Source organism: Gilbertella persicaria (assembly GCF_025201335.1).
Source record: "Gilbertella persicaria strain CBS 190.32 chromosome Unknown B0P05scaffold_76, whole genome shotgun sequence".
NCBI lineage: Eukaryota > Fungi > Mucoromycota > Mucoromycetes > Mucorales > Choanephoraceae > Gilbertella > Gilbertella persicaria.
In genome coordinates this window covers 1-22,967 of record NW_026252037.1, presented here as the reverse complement: position 1 = coordinate 22,967, position 22,967 = coordinate 1, and the positions used below count along the sequence as shown (strand labels likewise).

Here is a 22,967-nt window from a genome sequence, read left to right as displayed (position 1 = left end):
GTTCTTGCCCTTTTCTAGACATTTATACATCATCTTTTTTATTACTAAATAAACAAGCTTTTAATTTTTATTCTTCTGCTTCTTGCTCAGCCATAGCAGCTTTTGCTTCCTCTACTTCATCTTGCATGATTTTCTTGCGTGCTAAAGCAGCTTTAGCCAGATCGAGACGGTTATACTTTTTGAAGATGAGAGCTAAACGTCGATCGGCCTCCATGCGTTTCTGTACATTTTCCAAGTAAGTGTCCATGTCCAGAATACCTGTTTGTACTTGAATCACAAGCATATTCATCTTGATTTCTAACGCTTGTTTTCTGTCCATTAAATCTTCTTTTATTTTGGCCGATTGTTTCGTTACTAGATTGGCATTGACTATTTTTAATTCATGCTCCAATACCATGTTTGAAACAATATTATCCACACTAGAATAAAAAAAAGGAGTGGTTAGTAAAAAGCGCTCTTGGTTTTTGTCTATTATTCATACTTGTTGAATTCTTCTTCTGCCGCTTCTAGCTCGCTGTCGTTTGCAATAGGTTTCGCTTGGTTGTTTGTTTCAGAAATAAGGTCTGATGGTTGTTGCAATGGTGTTTCAGGTTTTGGGTCTGCAACAGGTGAGTTTTGTCCACTAGTTTCAGCAACTTGAGGCTGTGTAGTCCCACTACCAGAAGGAACATAAGGACCTCCTGTCGTCAATCCAGCTTCTGACATGAGTCTAGAAGCATTGCTTCCAGGTACGTCCAGCACAAGCCAACGTTCTGATCGCTTCACGATATCTTCGCCTGTCAATGGTTCTCTAAGATTGATTTGGACTTCAATTTTTCCGCCCGTCTTTTTTCGACTACTATCCAAAAGCTATAAAAAATGTAAATAGTGTATACAACAACCCAATTTAACATTACATCAAAAGTATCGGAGATAGAGGTTTTTGTGAGCAATTTGTCCATAGGAATCGTAATTTTACCCAAAGAAACAGGTCTTCGAAACAAGCCATAGCTGTATTTATTATGAAGCACTTCAATTGACAATTTCTTGCGTTGTAAATAGCGCATAAATAATCGATTAGTACGACTGATAGGTATCTGCATTTCAAAATCGAATTCTGGATCAATACCAGAGGCTACAGGCGTTTCTCCTTTGTTCATGGCTGCCTGTGCTGTGTTTTCAGGTGGCCAACCTCCAAAATCCCAAACGACAAAGGGATCTAACTTGGTAGAAATGTCCAGCGTGGGTAAACTTGTAGCACGAATAATTTTGAACTGCATCATGTTTTCAGGGATAGAATCCATGATATTTTTGTAGATATAATTGACTTGTTCAAAATGAAGGCTGGGAATATTGGGTTGGTTAGCACGAAGTACCATTAAATCAGCAGAAAAAGCCTTTTCAAGTCTAGAATAAATATTGACATGTTGAGAATCAGCCAATGCGTTTGATTTCTTGGTATTTTTGCTAGTACGGGTATGAATTGACAGGTTGTGGCAAACGTCGATTTCATAAGTGAGTTGGGCTTCGATTTGTTCAAAAGAGGTATCGTGTGTACCAAGTTCAAATTCTTGTATTTGACGGATTTTTCCATCGCCTAAAGTCATGTCGGGTGCGTCGGGTAATTGAGCTGTTATGATCTCGCCATTTTTGAGACGAATGCCAGTGTGCAAAAGCTCTTTGGATGTGCGGACCATTTGCTTTGCTGCTGCAAGGTTGCCTAGTTTTTTATAATGCAATGCTGCTTCTTTATACTGCTTTTGTAAACTGATGACTTTTGAAAGCAATTCTTGGATTTGAGATACTTGTGCTGGCGAAAGAGCAGGAGCAGGTTGAGTATTAGAAACAACAGTTTCGGAGATCTGCTGTGGCTCAGGAGGATTGGGGGTCTGTGGTCTTTCTTTAGGTGGAGTTTGTGGAGCAATGGATTGTTCTACATGATCTTCAGCCATCAAATCATTGTATTTCTGACTGTAATTCTTTGATTCTCTAAGCAGCGTTACAGCTTTCTTCTTGTCACCTTGTCTTTTGGCCTCTAAAGCCAATTGTTGGTATTCTTGTGCTTTCTTTTGCCAGTATTGAGGATCTTGTTCAAGAATTTTTTGTCTCTTGTTGTCTGTAGGCTCAGGTATATCTTCTTGTCGTTTGTTTTCTGTTACAACTTCAACAACTTCAGGTGGTGAATCAAATAAATAATTGGCAGCTCTTTCAATGTTATTGTCAAACATATCCAAGGCCTTTTGTGCTTGTTGTTGAGTAAATCCCATATTGATAAGTTCAAGGGCCTGCTCTAAAGGAGCTTCTTGCTGCTCTCTAGACTCATTGTTTGAAAGAGAAGAAAGCTCATTCTATAAACTGTGAGTGATTCTATGTCGAATCGATAATGACTTTACAAGCAATAATGAATCATTCATATCTCTTTCATCCAATTCTACTTGGATATCATCGTCACCTTGAGCAAGTGCTGCGTAAGAGTCAAGATCAATGTATATATCTTTAGGCTGCTGCTTGGGCTTTTCTGTTTGCTTTGGTTTGCTTGAAACAGAAGAAGAAGATAGTTCTTGCAGTTGTTTCTATGCTATTCTATTAGCGAAAAGCAAATATAGGTTTACAAAACTATACCAATAGTTCAGGGTCGTTCATGTCAATATCTTGGTGACCTTCTTCAAGGTTTGAGTTGAGCAACGCGTCAATATCGTCCATATTGAGTTCAGCTGAAGCCTGCTTTTTCTGTTTACTGTACATAAAGGAGTAATAAAGATAGATCTCGGCATTGTAAAGCAACCTGCTGACTTTCTTCACGTGCATTCTTCGGTCCGCACAGTGACTGTCGAATGTCAAGTGCTGAAGGACTTCTTTACACAAAAAAAAAACTCTGTCTCTCTCTCTTTCGTTCTTCTCGGTATATATGACTACTGAAAAGAAAGACATAAATAAGGACACAGGCAAGTATAGACGCATACAAGCTTCTTTTTTTTTGCTGTTTTTATTTTAACACACTTTTTTTTTTATTTAGCTCCCTTAGACCCCATAGATAAACGCATTTATATTGGTGGTTTACACCCTGCCACTACTGAAGAGCAGATCCAGGAGCGTTTTAGTAAATTTGGCACAGTGTCCAATGTTTTGATAGCTAAAAATACAAGCAGTAATTATATCCATGGACAAACTATCATTTTGATCTGAAATTGATCTTTTGTGTTATAGATGAATGTCGAGGATTTGCCCATATGACTATCCATACCACACCCAAGAAATGGGAATCATGTATATATCACTTTCAATCGTTGTTTTCTTGGCTAACATGCTATGATAGGTTTATCTGTTTACAATGGTGCTAAATGGAAAGGTTTAGAGCTGAAATTAGAAGAAGCAAAAATGGATTGGCAAGAACGTAAACGACTAAGAGAAGAAAAAATACTTGAACAAGAAGAAAAGAAAAAGAAACGTTTGCAGAGATGGAATGACAGTGATGGTTTCTTTGCTAAGGATATGAGTCTGGTCACAGACAATAATATGGGAACACGAAAAGGATGGAAGCGAGGACGATATGGTAGAGCCATTGCTATAATGCGTTTAAAAAAGGAAGATGGCACAAAGGCAAGTACAGCATTATCGTATGATATGAGTTGCTTATCCATTTTGTAGTTTGTGTTTGATCCTTCTCACTATAAGAATAACTTGACAAAGCTGTATAATATTGGTGTGCGAATGAAACCAATCAACAAGTTGATTACTAGCATTGATTCAGACGAAAGCTCAGATGAAGAAGATTGGCCATCTATATCAAACGTACATAACGAGAAAGAAGAGGAAGACGAGGATGTAGAAATGACAAGCATTGACGATCAAAAGAGAAGAGCAGCTATGGAAAAGATGTTTGAAGACCAACAAGCAAAGAAAGAAATGATTAGTAAATCACTTGCTGCTTCTCAAGATGAAAATAGACAAAATCACATTACATTCAGTGGTGATGAACAAGAGGAAGAAGTGGATGAAGCATTTCAAACGGATACAGAACAACCTAAAGATGCAAAGAAATGGATGTTTGATTCAGATGATGACGATGAATCTGATGAAGAATTTGATATCAAAATCAATCCTGTACTTGAAGGCGAAGAAGGTCGTAAGCGACTTGAACTTCAAAAGACCTTTAAGGGCGATGAACGTTTCAAGCTCGGAGAAGACTTTATAGATGAAGAAAAGAAGCCCAAGAAGAATGTGGGTGATGATATCTCACAGGAACTAAGTGCTGAAAAGGGACAAGCAATGGACGTATTACGTGCCATGTTTGGTGAAGATAAGGTGGATACAAAACCACCAGCAACTAGAACGCAGACATGGTCTAATGCTGCTCGTTTCGATCCTGAAGCCGAAGATGCTTCAAAATACCTTATAGAAAGAACTCAAGAAGAAGAAAAGGAAGACAATGATAATGAAGAAGAGAACGAAGAAGAGAACGAAGAAGAGAACGAAGAAGAGGAGGAAGACGATGACGATGATGATGATGACTTCTTTGGTAAGGCTATAAAGCAAATACTTTGTTTACTGATGTATCGTTAGCTCAACTGAAAAAGACTGAAACTGCAATGCCCGAAGTTTCTACAGAAAAGCATTTTGAAGTCAATGCTAATTTGAAGCCTTTGTTTGGCGATGCAAGTGAAGGTAAGGTATGAACCGCTTTACAGTATATCTGATTCTATTCTATATGATAGCACCATTTACGTTGTTTGGTGGAGATGATAATGATGATAACAATCAACCAACACCACTCTTCAGCAAACAAGCTGACCAAGATACCTCTTCTTCTCTCACATTCAAGCCAAAGAAAGCAGACAGTCGCCTTGGTCTAGGTGTCATGTTCTTTTTCCATTTTGATGACCCTTCTCTCTCAAAAAAGTAAGTAGCATGTTGTCTATACTTTCTTATTCATTCTCTTTTAGAAGTTGTTATGCTTATGATGCAGATGGTGTATTCCAACAAAAAGCAGAAGAAAAAGATGCTTATGAATCCAAATGGAGAACACAACGTCCTGTTATTAAGGAAATCCTCAAGAAAAGACAAAAGAATGCAGTTAAAAATCAAAAGAAGCGTACTACACGCGATCTTAAATAACATTTGTAAATAATAATAGCATTGTATTTATTTGTTCATGAATGTTTTTGCTAAGGACATGACTTGCTCACCACAAAATCTACCTAATGCACCTTGAGCAGCATCTATTTCGTTAAAGGACTGAACAGAATCACCTTCTTTTAAAGAGCTGATTGCAAAAGGAACAGGCTCGCAGCTATGGTCACCATAAAGAGCTGGCGTTGTATGATCTCCTGTTACAATAATGGTGTACTACATTTGTTTAAGATTTATGTATGTGAGTATATAGACTTACATTGGTATCAAGAGAGTTTCTTAAACTGGAAATCACAGACCCAATCATGTTGTCTATCTTTTCAAGATAGTATATCTTCTTCTCTACATCATGATCATGACCAGCATCGTCCACGGCTTTCAAATGACAGAATCCGAAGTCATATATGTCAGACTGAATATTGTTTATACACGCTTTCGCTTTGGCATCAAAGTCTGTACCATAATCGCCAGTAGCACCAGGTACATGGATCAAGTCCATGCCTACTGTCATACCAATACCCGCAATAATACAGGTGGGTGCAATCAAGAAACTCTTGAGGCCATGTTTCTCTTGAATATTAGGTACATCGATACAACTACCACAACCTCTTAAAAGGACACAGTTAATTGGATTCTTGCCTTGTTTGTTTCTTTCTTGATTGATCGGATGTTGCTTGAGAGCTTCAGTCAATACAGTCGAGAGTTCATTCGTTAACTATCCTAGACATGAGTTCTTGCTGAGTATCATACGTTATGTTACCTTGCTTGTCATTTTAGAAGCTTCGTCATCTACTGTAGGCTCACAATACACTAGTTTTTTGCTATAATAGACATGATTGAGCACATGCAAATTATACCAACAACATTACTTGTCTTTCAGAGGATCAGTGCCTGTAATTGAAGATGATAAACCAGGTCCTCGTACTCTAACACCACATCGATGTTCAATAGCATACTTGACAGCGACAGAATGTTCAGGAAAAGAAGGTAATTTGCTGGAAATTTCATTTTAATAAGGCAATACATTCTTGTACAACTTACATGCCATCAAGAGCCTTGCACAAAATAGGACCTAAGCCTTCAAAATTTCGATCTGCTTTTCTTGATACCACAATACCTGAATCTTCATCCAAATAAGCAAAGTTGGACTAGCTCAAGGGTTAGTTTTTTATCTATTTTATTATGCTTTACTTTAAATGCAATATCACCGGGAATCATGTCGAGACCAGCTCCCATACTCTCAAAAGCACCTCTTCCTTCATAATAACTAAAAAAAAAAATACATAAGCTGTAATTCATATAAACTGTATTTTACATTCTAGGGTCATAGCCTAATATAGACAAGTGAGCAGTGTCTGAACCACAAGCTAAACCTGGTTCAACAGGATCTAACAAGCCGTTTAAACCAGTTTCTTTTTATTGATCAGTATACGCGCTTTTTTTAGATCTCGAGTTACTTGCTAAACTGTCAAGGTGAGGTGTATTGGCTAGCTGAAGAGGTGTCTTTGAGTCGTAATGTGAAATACTGACGTCGCCTAAACCGTCTATCAAGAACACTAATAGCTTATTTTTCATCTGATTAAAAAAAAAAAAAAAAAAAAAAAAGGAAATAAAGGAAATATTTTATTAGAAGACAGGTTATTGTTGTTTTGGTCTAACTGGATCTGTAGAAAGAAGTTAATAAAATGCTATAAACCACTTTTATCATTTACCAAAGTAAAGGTGTGCCATAGCTTCCTTTGCAGTGAGACGTTCTTGGTGATCATATCTTAATAATTTATCCAAAAAGTCGATAGCCTCATCAGTAACAAAGCGTTGATTGTCATTGTTGATAAATCTGTTCCAAGGTTTACGTGGATGTCTACCGAGAATATTGTTGTATTCAGGAGAGAGAGTAATAGAATATTTCTCAATGTATCTAAAGAGTTCATCTGTACCAAGCACACGGGCAATTTTTACTAATTGATCATAGTTGTCGTGACCATGGAAAAAGGGTTCTTTGCGGAAAATCATACTGGCAAACATGCAACCATAACTCCATAAGTCCAGACTGTAGTCATATTCTTGGAAATCAACAAGCAATTCAGGCCCTTTAAAATAACGCGATGCTACACGAACATTATATTCTGTTCCCGCATGATAAAACTCTGCCAAACCCCAATCAATTAATCGTAGCTATTGTATATATTTAGTACCAAACTAAAAAATATGGCTACATCTTACCTGTCTCTTTTCGTGATCAATCATCACATTATGAGGTTTGACATCGCGATGCATGATGCCTTTTGAATGGCAGTAATCCAAGGCCTACAAAAAGATGAGATATAGGCATACTGAGTACAATTTGATAAATACCTTGAGTAATTCATACATGTAATATTGAATATCAAAGACTGTAAAACGTGGATAAAGAATTTTGAATTCAGTATTATTGACATATTCAGAAATAATAGCAGGTGTCTTTGACTATAACATCCCATCAATAAACCTTTTTTTTAATCTTCATACAATACTTACAACAGGATCCCGAACAATATCCAAAAGACCAACAATATTAGTACCTCCTGCGAGGTTTTGGAGTATCTTTATCTCACGTCTAATTTTCTTCTTTTTAACAGGTTTCAATGCCTTGATAATGCACTTTTCATTGTTGGTTATGTTGATACCTTGAAACACTTCAGAGTATTTGCCACGTCCTACTTTACGAATAATTTCATAGTTTTCTTGGTTACTAACAAAGAGTAAGTCCCGAGAAAGCCTATCTTGATATCTTACCCCCACTCGACTTGAAGGTTATCATAATCCCAATAAGAAGTAGGCATATTGGCGTTCACGTCTGCATAACACCTAGCTATACTCTTACTTGCTGAAGTCATATTAATTTTTTTTTTACAGAGAAAAAGAGAAGAAAGGAAAAGGAAATGTCGCTTCTTGTATTCTCAAGTCACACAAATAAAAACACACGTCATGTTTTTTAATGTATGTTTTTGATACAAACTAATGCATCATGTTACAGTAGCCTGTCATTGGTAAGGAAGACGCGTATCATTTTTGCAGAAAGTTGAAGTCGATTGAGCAGGAATGAATTGCCTGAGCTGACCAATTAATTGATGGCGGATTTTCAACACATCTCATCTTGTTTGCATTGTTGATTGCATGATAGTCTCGAAAGGCAAAAAATTGGAAAGTAATGCACAAGCTAAATTGGCTTGTTTGTTTCATAAAATTAGCTCAACATGTCTATAAATAAAAACGCTTTATTTTTATGGGTAATGGCTTATTTAATAGCACTTACTTTTCTCTATGAATCATTCAATTCCATTTGGAGAAGTATGTGGTTTTCTTACAAGTGCTTAGAGATAGCACTTTATGCAGTTGTTAGAGTAGAATATCTATTTTTATCAAAGGCAAATTCAAACTCATCATAAATCTTTACTGAATGAGAAAAATCAATGCAAGTGTTTCTTTTTCCCTTTGTTTTTTCTTTTTTCCTTTTGGTTATGACTGACTACACTAACCTTCGAAAGATTGTCACTGGTGATATTATAGTTAAATGTAAAAGACGAAATAAGACAAAAAAGACACTAAATAAAGTATTCTAGGTCGTTTAGGAAACGATATTCGACGTATTCCCATTAACCAAGTACCCACTTATGACGAGTAAGTTAAAAATGTCTCGAGAATTTCATCCATATTGAGCGTGGTTTAATAGGCTTTATTTGATGATGTGTCGTATATTCAAGGATAAACTCAAGTCTTCTGAAGATATTGTATTGAAATACATGGACAATGGTATATAATGTTACTTTTGTGTGTGTATATATTAATAACGTCTTGATAGAGGGCGACATGATTAGTTTATTAGATGACGTGGATATCACACACGCCATCTCTATCAGCAATTTGCTCAAGGTCTTTATCTACGATAAATCCACTTTTGAGCATCAGCCTCAACTACTTACATCTCTGATGGAAGTACGTGATAGTTTAAATGAGTTGATTCAATCGTTTGATATCAAAAAAGGCGAGTTGCCTATTGAATCAAACCAAGAAAAAGTTAGTAATCTGACACGTAAGCTCACGGCAGCCGAATTAGGTTTGTAACAAGTTGTGTATACACAAAAGAAAAATGTTGACAATGACATGTATAGCTAAATTTGATACCAGTAAGAATGACTCAGAGGAAAAATCCTCTGTTAAGGAACTTACTAGTATGTCTCCCAAAGTAAATACTAGTATTCCTTACTATCCTCCACCAACACCACAACAACAACATCATCCACAACCACCAATTCCTCAGAGACAATCATCACAAGAACATCCTCAACAACAACCCATTCAAGGATATCCATCAGCTCCTCAGCAACAGCAGCAACAGCAAGTAGCTCCTCAACAAATGCAGCAGCACACATATATCCATACACCTTCAGTTTCTGGACAGGCACTACATCAACAACCACCTGTAGCTCAAGCCATGAATTCTGCTACTGTATATCCCTCTTCTCCCTCTTCTGTACTGCAACTACATCAGCAGCAGCGGCAACAACAACAACAACAACAACAACAACAACAACAACAACAACAACAGCAGCAGCAGCAGCAGTATAAGCAACAATCATTACCATTGCGACATCAACCCCCACCACTATTACAACAACCACAGCAATATAAAGGTCAGCAAGGGCCTAATGCCCCTTCCAATAACTATCCTTTGCCACCACAAAACAACACTGATTCGAGGTTACAATCGCCTTATTTTGTTCCTCCTCCACCTTCGAACATGAACACGCCTACCAACACAAAATCCTATCGTTGGTAGATTTGAAATAAAGTTTATTTTATGCTGAATAAGGCTCAAGATAAACAGGAATACCATAAACAACAGGTGCGGCACCTATTAAATAAGAAAGTTTACATTTGCTTCTTGATTCTGTTACTGCTTGCACCAGTGATTTGTTTTGATTTGTTTGTTTAAGCATTCCCCATGCATTTAACATGTACTTTGTCAGTCGATCAATACTTCTATCTGTCACGTCCCATAAATTAGCTACTACAGCAGGACTATTCGAAACGTTAATATATATATATATGCATATCATCCTTCTTACCTTCCAGCCAACAAGTAATTCAATACGTAACCATAAGGATCGAATTCACCATGTGTTTCTAAAATACCACTACTACAGCCCATCAATAATGATACGGCACATGTAGGTAGCTGCCTCACAGTTGTGCCTCTCATGAATGCTTGTCCTGCACTATGACCAAAATACATATATAAGTCGCGGGACTGTAAAGCTTCTTTCATCTGTAACTCCAATGGCTTTCTTTGAATCACGCCGTCCCAACCACGCACACTTTTAAACAGAGATTCGAATTCATTTTGTGTGTCTTTGAGATCACCGCCAGGGTTCAAAACATAATAAGCATTATTTTGAGAAATACTCAAGTCAGTCCATTGATCCGTTGCTATCATGCCAAAATCATTGAAGGCCGTACGGCCATTGTAAGCACGAACATGTAGAATACGGTCTCTTAAGAACGAGAGACAAGGTAAGCGAGAGACAGACTGAGGTCGCAAAAGAGGCATGGATTCTAAGGGCAGCATTTGAAGATGTTTGTCCAAGATAAGAATGAGATGATCATTGGGTATATTCTTGGTTACGTTAATGCCAGCCATGTTTGATTTTTCATGGTATCGGGAATTCAAAAGACGGATTTGATCCATGAGCTATAAAGTGTAAGATAAGATAATACATAACAATAAAACTTACTTTTTTCAAATCTATTCTAGAGTAATCAATCGGAACTCCTTGTGCTTCATAACATGCCAAAGAAAAATAGATCACATCTTCTATATCCCGTACATTAGGAAGTTGGCCAAGGCGAAGCACCATACGACAGAAAGTCAAGTTTAACTCCACTTGTTTCTTTGTTCCCGTCGCTTGATTCACGCATTTAAATATGACTTCGTTGATGGACTTTTGGAATTTGCGCAATTCTTCTTTATGTTCATGACAACGACCTGTCAACATAGCCTTGAATCCACTTAGCCATTGATTCTCAATGTTGTCGAGCAGTATCTTTAATCGATTGTCCAAGTCTTTTCGTGTGCTCCACCAAGCTTCGACTTGAGCAGGTTGAGTACAATTGCCACTGTTGTGTATCGTATCATCACTTGCTTGAATAATATCTCTGAGTTCAGATAATGCGTCCTCGTACTGCATAGTGGGTGGGTAAGTGTTATTGGGACGATGCTTTGTTCTATTTAAGGGCAACTTGACTACGAAAGGCTCTTCATTCGTTCTAAGTCGCGTCATGTACAGATCCTTGTTGTCTACATCCATCGTGAGCGAGCAAACTGTCCAGTGAGGAGGCAAGATGTTTATAAACTTGTCTTGGAATTCTTTATCGCTCAAGTCATTCTCTTCTCTATACAGTTCTACCAAGGTGTTTAAATGTGCTTGTAACCACCGAGGATTACGCTTACTCCCTTCTGCCTCTTCATTTATGGGCCATTCCGTATCGCTAGGCAAACAAAGATAAGCAGGATTTAGCTTGATACGGAGTGAATTTTGCATTTCACGACGCATATTGATTCCATTTGCCATGGATGTATAATACGATTCAAGCAATGCATAATTGTTGGCTAATGCACGACTTTGACTTGACAAGTGATTTTTGAGGAACATGCTAAACCCAGAGTTACTACAGAGGAACTGAATGATAGGTGTAGCTTCACGTGCCCAACCAATTGATTTTGCTTCAAGCATACGTTCCAGTGTGTTGGCGAGTGTGTCTCGGATCACTAAAAGGTCTTGGTTTATCGCTGTTTTCTTGATCATCGTGCCTCTAGCTGCTTGTGTCTTCATAGCAGGAAGTGAAGTACTTTCGCGATACAAGACATTGGATTCAGGTTGACGCTTGACTTCTTGGCGTATCATGGCAAGTTTAAAACGAGATAAAATAGCATAAAGTTCGACTTCATCAGCAATAGCTGTTCCTGATTCTTCTATTGTTTCAAGCAAATCCACTGCTTCTTGAAGATATCCTTTATCTGAAAGTGCAATAGCTATATGTCTATGAGTTCAATGCTTCTTCAGGAATGATCAATTACCTTTTTTGAGAATAATCAAGTTTTGAGTTTTTTGTAATGGTAAACATTCATACTTGTCAGAGGCTTCCATATCATTCTCAGTTCCTTCTTTAATGTCTACCAGATGTTCCAAATTGGAAATATAAGACGACGTTGTCAATTGAGCTAACAAGTATTCTGCTTCCGTATAGGCTTCAAGAGAGATGTCTGAATAACCATTCGCCAAAGCCAGATTAGCCATGTGTATTTTTAGCTTGACTTCATCCAGGATATGGTATTGCCCATTCAACTCCAAGCCTGAAGCAGTCTCAAGCTCTTCTTGCGATCTATCCAAATCACCATATTTAAGATAATAAGTACTGGCGGACAAATGAGATTCGAAAAACAAGGCAGCAGAATTGACTTTTTCAGCCAAGAGAGGCCCTTGCTTGACAAAGTATTGTGCTTCATTCCAAGAGCCCTTTGTCATGTAGAGATGAGCTAAATTCTGCAATAAGAGACTGATCTTTTGAGCGAGAATCCATTGAGATTCGCGATAGACCACTTTAGCTGCTTCTTCTTGTCTTATTGTAGGCATAAAAGGATCCTCTAGTTCGTTGGATGCAGATGGTTGGCGTTCTTTTTCTGATTTTTGAATCACCTTGATACATTTGTTGAGTAGACCCAAGGCAGAAGTAGCATGATCAATAGCACGGTCCAGAGAGTCTATTCGGGCCAGAATCATGGATTGAGCAGTATAGACATCAGCAAGGAGCATGCAGCGCGATGTGTATGACTTGACAGTGGTTAGAGGGTCCTTGTTACTAACAGAAGATATATATTGCCATATAGCTTTTGTGCCATCAAACACTTCTTTGCTTGTCTCAAAATCATCAATGTAAGTCAAGTATTGTGCATAATGAATACGGTAAAATACTTGAGCAAGATTTGAGCAATTGTAGTTCAACATGAGCTTTTTAGCATGATTGAATTCAACAGATGCTTTTCCTGTATAGCCTAATTCGCAATAGATCTTCCCAATAGTGCAGATATAAATAAGTGAATCTATGCAAGAACATCAGAAGATAGTTAACATACGGCTTTTCTTTTTCTTACCAGATATATGATCAACCTGAACATCCCGAAGACCATTGTTTAGTTTAAGCAAAGTGCGTAACGCACTGATTCGATAAATAGGCTCACCAGTAACAGCAAACAAGTCTGCTAGCATACGAACATGATCATAAAACTGATCCAAATCATCGATTTCATCAAATACTTGCTGAATGTCTAGTTTAGAAGAGGGTTTGGAGTGATAGATAGGTGCTATTTTCTTCAAAAGAATACCCCATTGTTGCAAGCAAGAAGCAAAAACACTGGGCGCTTGCTCTTTTAATTCCCTTTCACAAATGGCTATCCATGACATGGACAAAGCAAGATAATAGCGTCTGTAGCTTAACAAATTACTGTCTTTACCATAAACTTGTACCTTGAGCAACTCATGAGCCTTTTGAGCACAATCCAAGGCAGACTTGACATTGGCTTCTCGATCTGAACTTGGCTTGCTTCTTTCAATACGAACTTGAGATAATAGAACACGGGCTCTTCGAATAGGATGTTGGTATGGATCATAGACTTGTAATAGTTTCTTGACAATAGCCATTTGGTATTTGGCAACATTCATCTTTAAAGAGAGAGTATGCCATACTTTGAGTTCACATTCATAAATGATACATTGTTCCAAGATATCGAGTCCAGTCATATTGACAAATTCACTAGCAAACTGAATGCTAACCATGTCAGGATCAGTAACAGCAGCACGTAAAAAGCGGTCCATCAGTTTGGGTATCAGTATTTCACGTTCAATGATCGTAGACACAGCTGTTGTATCGGATTGACGAACAAACTTCCTTATCGTAGTGAGAGGAATACGTTTCAAGGCAAGACGATAGGCTTTGATTGAATCTTCATAGTCTTTGTTTTTATGACAACAGAGACCAAGAACTTCGTATCGTTTGCATAACTGGAGTTTACCTTCTTCTGTATTGGCTCTGTCTACGTCTTTTTCAAGTAATGAACTAGACTTGCGTAAAGGATAGATAGCATGTGGGTAGTCATCTGTCTTGATCATAGCAGTACCCAAACTATAGTAAGCACCCGAGAGCCATCGATAGCCTGTGTTGAATCGTTTTTCAGCGCACATTTGTTCAGCCGTAGAGAGATATTCGTAAGCCAACTGGTAACTATCTTGGTTCTGAACATCGAACTGCATACGAGAAAGTAAGATCATGATATCAATGAAGGATACAATGATGTCTGATTGTGAAATAGACCGTTTCGAAGTCTTTGTAAAGCATAAGTTGGTAGGCAAAGTCTCGCTGCACTGCTGAAGCACACCGTTTAAATAAGCGACAAGGCCATTCCATTGTCCAAAATCCTTTCCAGCTGAAGGTGATCGAGACTGTCGAGTATCTGAAATGTACTGAAATAATCGTTTGGCACTTTGAAGAAAGCTACCAATACTTTTGCATAGATTGTAAAGCGCTTGTTCTGCGTGTTCGCCTTGCATCGTTTCAGTAAGGTTAGAAACAATCCGCAAGCAAGAGATAGACTCATTCAAAGTCGTACTGATGTCTGCAAAAGTATTGTCGAGTACAATTTTGTCCATTTGAACAGAGCCTAATGCAAGCTTAGCATTGGCTGCATAGGCTGCATGATAGAAGCTGCATGTTGAAGGGTTTTCAATCACATGGCGCAAAGGTCGAATCATAAACTTGTATGCATAAAAAGCACCTTTATAACTCTTTGCTTTTCGAGAAATGTAAGCATAGTATTCACATAGCACAAAATAAGAGTCCATAAGACCAAGGTTCTTGATATCTAAATTGATATTCTCAAGGAATTCATTACAGCATTTCTGGACATAAGTGTACATGACTATGAAGTATTAGATGCATAAACTAATCTATAGGCTGTTTACTTGCCTTGACTTGTTGCTTTTTCATAAGTAGTGCCAATCACTACTAAACGGTCCATAATAGATTGCAATGAAGTCGATCCTGAAATTGTCAATGCTTTTAATGCAAACACTTGAATATGATATGAATGAAAGGACGCTTCTTCTGATGAAGGGAGTCGATTTGTAGCTTTGTATAGTAGTTTATGCAGTGTATCTAATTGCTTTTTTGCTGTTGTCTGGTCAATCTTTAACAAGTGTTTACACCATTCAATAAAACTGCCTGATCTTTCCAAGAAATAAGGCACATACTACAATAATAAATCAGCTCAAGACAACAGCATAGTTCATGCTTACCTTGGACAAGGCACCTTCATTGATTTCACACCAACTTCGAATTGTGTTCATTTGATAGGCTAGTACAAGCAGAATCATGGTTCTATCATTAATACTAGCATCCAAAGGAAATTGAAAGAGATCTTGGTATTCTTTAAGCATTTCGTTTTCCCATTGATTCTTGATCATAAACTCGGGTATATCTGTTGTGTTATTTTTGGCAAAACTTGAACTATTAGGCAAAGATTCAGTCAATCCACCCTTTACGATGTTCTTTTGTGTGCTGTCAATCACAGTAGCAGGTAATGATTTAGGGTTCAATTGTACTTTGGCAATACCTGCCAATAGTACACGGAATTTACGAATTTCGTCTAATGCGCGTTGATGTTCACCCAATTCAACCATTTTGCAGATCAAATTCGACGTAGCTTTCTCAATATCCAAAGGCTTCAATGCTGTATAGGTATTCATGTGCCGAAGTGCTGTTAGGGCATAAAAAGAGGTATCTAGCAAACAATTCACTGCAATAGTATAGTCTCCAGTACTCAATGTTGCCCTTTTGAGTCCCACAAGTGTTTCTATGTTTTGGTTGACGATACGCATAGCGATCGGTGCAAGTTGTGTTGCCATTTGTTTAAACTTGGTTGTTGTAGGTGGTCTACGAGCTGACTCGGGGCGGTTGAGATCGACTTGAAAGGGTTCTAATATCGTCTTTTTTATCTTGATTGCCAATCCATCGTTACATTTTTCATAGTCTTTTAGTTGTAGTAATAAGCCAGAAGCAATATCAGACATAGTATAGAAGAAAAAGCGTGTCTACGACAAGTGAAAAAGTCACAATGGCATTTTGTTTGCGCGCGTCTTTTGAATTCAAAAGGCGCCCCTCTTTTAGTTTTACTCTTATGACAATGGAGGTCAAGTCGACACCTGCCGTGTTGGATTCCTCTTCTTTAACCAAGAAACCAAAGAACCCACTTGCTAATAAACTCAACAAAGTTCTCAACTCTTCAGCATCCGAAGATGCCACCGTAAAAGCAGCTTTAACAGCACTTTCCAATATACCTGATCTGGATGAGACCAGTCTTCGACGCAACCTTCGAGTAACGATCGAGAAAAAAGAAATTGAGACCAACAAAAAGTTCTTAAATGCATTTAAAAGCGTTGTTGTGGTAAATTTCTTGGGTTCTAAAGTGTCTTGTTTTTTTTTAATGGAATCAATAAGCAATTTGATCATTTAGAATCTCAAATGAATCAAATGGAAGCAGTATGTCAAGATATGAAAAAGCGACTTATTAATGCTGAATCACAAACATCAAATATGATTGAACAAGCCAATATTATGCAGCAACATAGGTAGAAGCATATACAGAAATACATAGCTATTAACGTACTCTAGTGCTGTTTGCAATACACAAATTGTCATTGTGGACCGTTTTCTGGAGAAATTTACTCTTTCTGAACAAGAAATCAAAATATTAAGTTCATCTTCTGAACCTGTCAATCATTCGTTTTTTGATGCCCTTGAACATTTGCAAAAGATACACAGTGATTGTCAATTATTGCTTATCACCAAGAATCAAACAGCAGGGTAATTGACTTATCATATCTATCTAGTTTTTCCCTAATCTCTTATTTTTTTGAATAGTCGAGACATTATGGAATCCATGTCTCAATATCAAGAGAATGCATATGACAAATTATACAAATGGACACAATACGAAAGTAGAACATGCTTTGGTGGAGACATCATTGAAGTGAATATCTTGATGACGAAAGCACTTCGTGCTTTAATGCTGCGACCTGTATTGTTTCAGTATGTCTTTTGTATGGTTGATCTGTAATAGAGAACTCATGTGAATGGATAGAACTATTCTTGATGAAATTGCTTCAGCGAGACATGATGCAGTGGCAAGAGCCTTTGTGAATGCATTGACTCGTGGTGGTCCTGGAGGGACACCTCGTCCCATTGAATTACAGGCACCAGATCCATTGCGTTACATTGGTGATATGCTTGCTTGGGTTCATCAAGCGTGTGCTTCAGAAAAAGAAATGCTGGAAAGCCTTTTTCAGTTGCCTGATCAACAGAACAATGGAATCACTGTTCATACAACAGACACTATTAGTGGATTGTTGGACTACGCAATGGAAGGAACAACAAGACCACTTCGTTCTCGTATGGAGCAAGTACTGGTGCTGCAACCTGGTGCTATTACTTCTTACAAAGTAGCCAATTTGATTCAATTCTATACAATGACACTTTCAAAATTGATGAGAAAGAATGCTTCATTAGAAAGAACCTTATATGAGTATGTGATTCTATAGTTGACATGATTCTTCTAATTTGCTTTAAGAATGACAGAACTAGCTTACAAGTATTTCTTCAAGACATTGAGTGTTCAAGCAGAACGGTTGATGCAATCAGCAGAGGTAAATCTAGTTTTTTTTTGTATCCATGTCTTATTTTATTAGCCACCCGATAGAAGCTTATCCATTGCACCTACAGTCAGAGATATGACGATTCAATTAGTAAGGGGATGGTCTAAACATACAACTGACGTTATTTACTGTTCTCTGTAGAAAGAAATCCTGGCATCATATGATTCTTCTTTGATTGTAGCAACGAATAATATAGAAGGATTACCTGAATTTGACTTTTCGGAGATATTAGATGCTATCATTGAGCCACTTATAAATACCTGTGAAATGTCTGCATCCAAACTCAATAAGCTAGACCAAGATATCTATATAGTCAATTGCTTGTATCATATTCAGGTACACAAACACACCAGATGATTCATGCCTCTAATCGTTGTTGTCTAGACTGTCATGATACCTTATTCATTTACTAAACAAAAAAGAGAAAATATTAATGCACGTATGAATGATGTGTTGACTGAAATGGCTACAGAAGAGGCAAGTATAGATGACTACAAAATAGACATGTATATTCATTTTATCCTAGTTTGAACAGTTGCTTCGTCAAGCTGGTCTAGAACAAATCAAACAGACGATAGAAACAAAAGATGAAGAGGTAATGATCTCATATGAGTGCTTTTTTAACTTATTTTTATACTTAGACACCTTTATCTTCTTTGTCACATATGGACGCTGCTTCTCTTACAGAAGCCATGTCAAAGTTTGATTCATTCTTGGTACTCATGAGTGCAGATATATCACCACAACTAGAAAAACTCTCTTCTACACAACACTATCGACAAGTTCAATCAGGTGCTATTCGCTTACTCCTGGACACTTATCGCAATATCAGTGAACAAGTTCAATATCCTAAGAATGGTTACTTAAATCCGGGTCTTATCTTGCCAAGAACTGTGCAGGATATGGAAGCTATTTTTTCTTTTGCTTTAGAATGACATGGTCGTTTATTACAATTAAAGGAAGAGTATGTATCGTTATTTCTGATCAACGTTTTGTGTTGAGGAAGGCTTTATCATTTGAGAATCATAGACTGGAGGCTTTGAAGTACTTGAGCTAGAAACAGGCACTGTTTCTTCATGTAGATTTGTAGAAACTGTAGTGGGTAATTCAAACTTTTTCATGGTTTGATCTTTCCATACATAAGGTACAGATTTGATACCCTCCCATGTATACTTTATCCATGTCTTTAGTCCCAATCGCTGCATACTCAATAAAGCAGCAGATACCAGGCCAGCTACAAACCCGATACCATCATTTGAGTAGGCAACCAACGAACCAGTAGTCAACAATAAAATAACAAAGTTCTCTCGCTTATGGATCTCATCTTTGATGTTATCATTTACTGAACGAGCAGCACATCCTAACTCAATACCAGAAATAAAGAGCATGACAGCCAAGATAGAAGTTGGAAACAACTTCAATAAACCTACGACAGAAGAGCCAAAGAGAATACCAAGTACTAATTTACAGGCACCTAGAAAGATGACAGAGACTTCGGATCTAGCTCCGAATCGATATTGACCAGCAAGTCCTCCAGAACCATGACAGACAGGCATGGCACCAAACCAACAACCAATCAAGTTCATAAGGCCAACACTCACTGCAACATGCGAAGTAGCAGCATGTCGCTCGGGAAACAGCTCATCAATTAGAGCACAAAGAGCAATGACAGAGTTTAAGGTAGTAAGGGGTAATTGGCCTAGACCAGCATTTAAAAAGCCATCACGGAATTCATGTGGACTAGGCACAATCACAGTGTTTGGATAATGACCTCCGATTACTGAAGGACGTGGTAAATCTTTGCCAGCGCCTGTACCAAACATGAGCACTAATGCAAATACAAGACCGATCAGAAACAAGATTAATGCAGAAGGCACCTTAGTACGGTAACAAGCGACAACAAAGATAAAAGACAAGAGGACCCAAGTATTGTTATCTGCCCAATTTGAGCTATCAATTCTCCACTTGAGGTTTGGGATCAGATTATGCGCCTTAATGATCAGTTGGACAGCAGTACCCAATTGAAGGCCTATCGTTGTGTTATACAAGATATGCGATACATAGATTTCTTACCCTTGATAACAGGCGTGGGTGTAAATGTACCTACCAAATGAATTGTACGTGTAATACCCAGAAAGAAAACAAGCATGGCAACACCTATTTTTTTTTATTTTCGTGTGTGAGTTAGAAACACTTTTTAGTCTATTCATTCTACTTGCTTAATCCAGCAGCCATGTTTTCTTGAATTGACATATTTTTAGCTAGCACAACAGCAGCAATAGCTGTCGATATCAATTAGATCAGATAAAGAAAAAATGCTTATTTACAAACCTTTCATTGGTTGAACACATACAGGAACACGGAATAAGATGCCTGATAAAACATTCCATATACCTGTAAACCATAAGGTGCTTGTCAAGTTGATTTGCCCGGAAATAGCCAGGGAGATCATAATAGGCAAAAGAGTACCCAGATCGCCTAAGCTTCCAGATATCTAAGAAAGAAATCAATAATAAGCTTTCTCTTGCGCATTTGACAAATCACATACTTCATGTAATGTAATGTTCTTTTTGATATGTGTTAAATAATTAAGTAGAAGCATTGTTAGAATTAGAAAGAAGGAAAAACAAAACAGAAAAAAGAAACAACCGTTTTGTACTCTCTGAAAACCTGTCCCATATTGTGACCCGAGAGAAAAAATCTCTGTTTTGAAATAACAAACATTAACACTGTCTTTTGTTCGTGTGACATACAGAAGAAAAAGGAAAAATTATCAGTATCAGTACTTTACAATGTAAAGAAAACTTTGACAAGACAACCCAGAAATTCTTCTTTGATATGCATTGATTCTAACCAATCCTTTATAACAAAAAAGAAAAGATCAGATAGGTATAGTTGATATCCATGCTTGATCTTCCTTCATGTTCTCTAGAATAAATGATACAAGACAGTCATCCTTTATTGATAAGATAAAACAAAAAAGTCAACAAACAAATGATAAGGAATTACAAGACTGGCGGAGGTGCAGCTGTTTCCATTTGCGTTGGTTTGCGCTTCCAGACAATTTCTAACCCATCTCTCTCGACCAGGATTTGATCCAATGTTTCTTGCCACAATTCCATTTCCTTATCTTCAACATTTCCACCCATTTCAAGCAGTTTGAGTTGAGGCACACCATTATTGAGTAGAATATCAGCCATGGCTTTTACATCTTGATGTACGATTGAATTGCAGCCTACATCAAGACGTGTGATCTTACTGGATAACAGATCTGGCAATACAATATCATCAGCACCGAATCCACCTACTGAATTGTTAAACAAGCCCAAATATTCCAAAGGTGTATCCAACAAAGCACCAAAACCCTTGGCTGTGATCTCGTTCTCTCCTAATTCCAAGTGTTGCAAATTAGACAAACTAGCAAACAATTCAGCACCATGATCATCAATACGGTTTTGACGTAACTTTAACTCGGTTACTGAACTATTTGGCAAATGATGGATCAATTTGGATAAGCTAGAAGTCTCAATTCCGTTGTTATCAAGACAGAGACTAGTCAATGTTTTGTTGCTAGCAAGAGCCTGACCAATGGCTTCCATCAACGCATTTCCGTGCGAGCTACGTATGGGGTTTGTCTTTTTCTTATCGTCGCTTTCTTCCACTTTACCATCTTTGGGATCCAAAGCAGCAGGAGGCAATGCCGACAAGTCTTGTTCCAAATTAGACACCACGTCAATTAGCTTGAGCACTCGTAAATGATGGTTTTTCGATAATGCTTTTCCTAACAAACAAGCGCCGTCTAACAAAGGATTATCTGACAAGTCCAATTCTCGTACATGACTATGAGGTGCTAAGACTTGTTGTGCAACAGTGGATGCACCTTCAGTTCCAATATTATTGATAGCCATGTTGACTATCTTTAAGCCAGTAAGGGCAGGAGCCAATAATTCCACGGCATAATCATCAAGTTCATTGCGTGCAATATTCAATTCTTCCAAATGCTTGTTTTTAGCTAATGCTTCTGCTAATAAGCGAACTGATTCGTATTTCTTCTTGCTATCACTATTGCTCAATAAGCCTTTGTTCTCGAGATCCAATTTGATAAGACCTTCATTAGCTGCTAAACCTTCACAAAAGAGCCCAAACACGTCTGCGTTACTACCAAAGTGAGTGTTGCCCAGGTTGAGTGATCTCAAAGTCTCGTTGATTGTCAAAGCTTCGCTGAGATAATCAACACAAGTAGCGTCCAGAGCGTGTCCAGAAACATACAAGTCTTTTAATACGGTATTTGACCCGATCGCACGAAAGATCCGTCCAAGTTCTGAAGTTGTAACACGTCGAAAACTGAGAATATGCAGTGAGACCAGTTTAGGATCATTTTCTTCAAGCTGTTTGACCCAGCGATCGATAGCTCCGTCATTACCTCCCCAAGCCATGGTTTTATAAGAAGAGGAAAAAAAAGTTAAAAATGCAATTTTTTTTTGTTTGGTTTTATTTCAAATGTAGAAAAAAAAACTCTATTTCATTTTGACTTACTCATAATGAGAATCGCATTACAATGACGATTTGGCCTTTTTGCTTACCTATAGAATAATATTATCCTTATGTTCATCGATTAGTAAAAGCAGGTAAAAGAGGCATGAAATGAGGAAATACTGAACTGAACTGGTTTCAAACTTTATTTTGGCACCAGGATCATTCATGCGCCTATATTGATTTTATGCATTCACTATCCTAATGGAAAAAGTGCATTTCGGCCAACAGGTTTTCTCTTTTTTTTTTTTTGTCATCCTACTGGGTAAATACATGTAAACATGGAATTTAACTATTGCAGTCAAAATAATGGATAAAATACTCGCTAAGGGTTCTTAACCCATTCATCATACTACAATCTGTACAGCTTTCTTTTTGCGAAATAAGACTAGCCCTAGGTTACAGTTAACTTCATGCTTATCAGCCTTGATTTGATGTTACTCTTGCAACAACCCAAATTGAACATTTATAGAAGGTCTTTATACAGCCCGAATTTTTCTGTGCGGCAATTTTTTTTTTTTT

At 37.6% G+C, this 22,967-nt stretch overlaps 12 protein-coding genes across 12 annotated transcripts; 3 read left to right on the top strand and 9 right to left on the bottom strand.

Moving 5' to 3' along the window:
- Positions 1-67: 67 nt before the first annotated feature.
- On the bottom strand, positions 68-2,724 carry B0P05DRAFT_592345 (uncharacterized protein; the record flags this gene model as incomplete). Its single annotated transcript, XM_051582976.1, has 5 exons — positions 68-419; positions 482-849; positions 897-2,327; positions 2,373-2,552; positions 2,602-2,724. The coding sequence occupies 5 exons, from the start codon at positions 2,722-2,724 to the stop codon at positions 68-70; spliced, it is 2,454 nt and encodes an 817-aa protein (XP_051429482.1).
- A 146-nt stretch (positions 2,725-2,870) lies between these two features.
- On the top strand, positions 2,871-5,109 carry B0P05DRAFT_642040 (uncharacterized protein). Its single transcript, XM_051583793.1, has 8 exons — positions 2,871-2,924; positions 2,996-3,127; positions 3,187-3,246; positions 3,296-3,579; positions 3,628-4,498; positions 4,543-4,644; positions 4,695-4,878; positions 4,923-5,109. Exons 1-8 carry the CDS (start codon positions 2,888-2,890, stop codon positions 5,092-5,094), a joined length of 1,842 nt encoding a protein of 613 aa, XP_051429481.1. The 5' UTR covers positions 2,871-2,887; the 3' UTR covers positions 5,095-5,109.
- Positions 5,110-6,690, bottom strand: B0P05DRAFT_564630 (2,3-bisphosphoglycerate-independent phosphoglycerate mutase-domain-containing protein). The gene is made up of 8 exons (XM_051580865.1): positions 6,567-6,690; positions 6,425-6,521; positions 6,301-6,376; positions 6,151-6,257; positions 5,979-6,104; positions 5,870-5,930; positions 5,369-5,824; positions 5,110-5,325 (listed from the first exon to the last, which is right to left on the bottom strand). Exons 1-8 carry the CDS (start codon positions 6,682-6,684, stop codon positions 5,122-5,124), a joined length of 1,245 nt encoding a protein of 414 aa, XP_051429480.1. The 5' UTR covers positions 6,685-6,690; the 3' UTR covers positions 5,110-5,121.
- A 123-nt stretch (positions 6,691-6,813) lies between these two features.
- B0P05DRAFT_481051 (casein kinase II subunit alpha) lies at positions 6,814-7,985 on the bottom strand (the record flags this gene model as incomplete). The annotated part of the gene is made up of 5 exons (XM_051575157.1): positions 6,814-7,284; positions 7,333-7,416; positions 7,465-7,575; positions 7,627-7,840; positions 7,885-7,985. The coding sequence occupies 5 exons, from the start codon at positions 7,983-7,985 to the stop codon at positions 6,814-6,816; spliced, it is 981 nt and encodes a 326-aa protein (XP_051429479.1).
- Positions 7,986-8,605: 620 nt separating this feature from the next.
- Positions 8,606-10,071, top strand: B0P05DRAFT_341663 (uncharacterized protein). The gene is made up of 4 exons (XM_051573584.1): positions 8,606-8,769; positions 8,822-8,901; positions 8,951-9,205; positions 9,261-10,071. Exons 2-4 carry the CDS (start codon positions 8,832-8,834, stop codon positions 9,926-9,928), a joined length of 993 nt encoding a protein of 330 aa, XP_051429478.1. The 5' UTR covers positions 8,606-8,769; positions 8,822-8,831; the 3' UTR covers positions 9,929-10,071.
- Positions 10,072-10,213: 142 nt separating this feature from the next.
- Positions 10,214-11,690, bottom strand: B0P05DRAFT_481075 (peptidase family C50-domain-containing protein; the record flags this gene model as incomplete). The annotated part of the gene is made up of 2 exons (XM_051575159.1): positions 10,214-10,840; positions 10,884-11,690. The coding sequence occupies 2 exons, from the start codon at positions 11,688-11,690 to the stop codon at positions 10,214-10,216; spliced, it is 1,434 nt and encodes a 477-aa protein (XP_051429477.1).
- A 528-nt stretch (positions 11,691-12,218) lies between these two features.
- Positions 12,219-13,154, bottom strand: B0P05DRAFT_481100 (uncharacterized protein; the record flags this gene model as incomplete). Its single annotated transcript, XM_051575161.1, has 1 exon — positions 12,219-13,154. The coding sequence occupies one exon, from the start codon at positions 13,152-13,154 to the stop codon at positions 12,219-12,221; it is 936 nt and encodes a 311-aa protein (XP_051429476.1).
- A 627-nt stretch (positions 13,155-13,781) lies between these two features.
- B0P05DRAFT_447035 (uncharacterized protein) lies at positions 13,782-14,954 on the bottom strand (the record flags this gene model as incomplete). The annotated part of the gene is made up of 1 exon (XM_051573823.1): positions 13,782-14,954. A coding segment is annotated over one exon (1,173 nt), but the record flags the coding sequence as incomplete, so codon positions are not given.
- Positions 14,955-15,160: 206 nt separating this feature from the next.
- Positions 15,161-16,271, bottom strand: B0P05DRAFT_582192 (uncharacterized protein; the record flags this gene model as incomplete). Its single annotated transcript, XM_051582163.1, has 2 exons — positions 15,161-15,451; positions 15,498-16,271. The coding sequence occupies 2 exons, from the start codon at positions 16,269-16,271 to the stop codon at positions 15,161-15,163; spliced, it is 1,065 nt and encodes a 354-aa protein (XP_051429474.1).
- Positions 16,272-16,294: 23 nt separating this feature from the next.
- Positions 16,295-18,881, top strand: B0P05DRAFT_500498 (oligomeric Golgi complex subunit 6). The gene is made up of 11 exons (XM_051575434.1): positions 16,295-16,645; positions 16,699-16,829; positions 16,873-17,064; positions 17,122-17,289; positions 17,342-17,782; positions 17,828-17,903; positions 17,946-18,002; positions 18,054-18,248; positions 18,297-18,389; positions 18,439-18,507; positions 18,554-18,881. Exons 1-11 carry the CDS (start codon positions 16,316-16,318, stop codon positions 18,845-18,847), a joined length of 2,046 nt encoding a protein of 681 aa, XP_051429473.1. The 5' UTR covers positions 16,295-16,315; the 3' UTR covers positions 18,848-18,881.
- Positions 18,882-20,516, bottom strand: B0P05DRAFT_564602 (uncharacterized protein; the record flags this gene model as incomplete). Its single annotated transcript, XM_051580864.1, has 5 exons — positions 18,882-19,941; positions 19,986-20,069; positions 20,132-20,194; positions 20,244-20,406; positions 20,461-20,516. Coding segments are annotated over 5 exons (1,421 nt in total), but the record flags the coding sequence as incomplete, so codon positions are not given.
- Positions 20,517-20,846: 330 nt separating this feature from the next.
- Positions 20,847-22,395, bottom strand: B0P05DRAFT_564601 (uncharacterized protein). Its single transcript, XM_051580863.1, has one exon. It carries the CDS (start codon positions 22,346-22,348, stop codon positions 20,918-20,920), a length of 1,431 nt encoding a protein of 476 aa, XP_051429471.1. The 5' UTR covers positions 22,349-22,395; the 3' UTR covers positions 20,847-20,917.
- Positions 22,396-22,967: the final 572 nt, after the last annotated feature.

Bases quoted from the DNA above. Each gene is read 5' to 3' on its own strand.
- B0P05DRAFT_500498 (XM_051575434.1), top strand. From the start codon at position 16,316: ATGGCATTTTGTTTGCGCGCGTCTTTTGAATTCAAAAGGCGCCCCTCT. The intron at 16,830-16,872 runs GTAGAAGCATAT...AACGTACTCTAG, and splicing joins AATATTATGCAGCAACATAG to TGCTGTTTGCAATACACAAA. The intron at 17,904-17,945 runs GTAAATCTAGTT...TTATTTTATTAG, and splicing joins GGTTGATGCAATCAGCAGAG to CCACCCGATAGAAGCTTATC.
- B0P05DRAFT_642040 (XM_051583793.1), top strand. From the start codon at position 2,888: ATGACTACTGAAAAGAAAGACATAAATAAGGACACAG. The intron at 2,925-2,995 runs GCAAGTATAGAC...TTTTTTATTTAG, and splicing joins AGACATAAATAAGGACACAG to CTCCCTTAGACCCCATAGAT. The intron at 4,645-4,694 runs GTAAGGTATGAA...TCTATATGATAG, and splicing joins GTTTGGCGATGCAAGTGAAG to CACCATTTACGTTGTTTGGT.
- B0P05DRAFT_564630 (XM_051580865.1), bottom strand. From the start codon at position 6,684: ATGAAAAATAAGCTATTAGTGTTCTTGATAGACGGTTTAGGCGACGTC. The intron at 6,377-6,424 runs GTAAAATACAGT...TTTTTTTTTTAG, and splicing joins TTAGGCTATGACCCTAGAAT to TTATTATGAAGGAAGAGGTG. The intron at 5,326-5,368 runs GTAAGTCTATAT...AAACAAATGTAG, and splicing joins GAAACTCTCTTGATACCAAT to TACACCATTATTGTAACAGG.
- B0P05DRAFT_341663 (XM_051573584.1), top strand. From the start codon at position 8,832: ATGATGTGTCGTATATTCAAGGATAAACTCAAGTCTTCTGAAGATATT. The intron at 8,902-8,950 runs GTATATAATGTT...ACGTCTTGATAG, and splicing joins ATTGAAATACATGGACAATG to AGGGCGACATGATTAGTTTA. The intron at 9,206-9,260 runs GTTTGTAACAAG...TGACATGTATAG, and splicing joins GCTCACGGCAGCCGAATTAG to CTAAATTTGATACCAGTAAG.
- B0P05DRAFT_564601 (XM_051580863.1), bottom strand. From the start codon at position 22,348: ATGGCTTGGGGAGGTAATGACGGAGCTATCGATCGCTGGGTCAAACAG.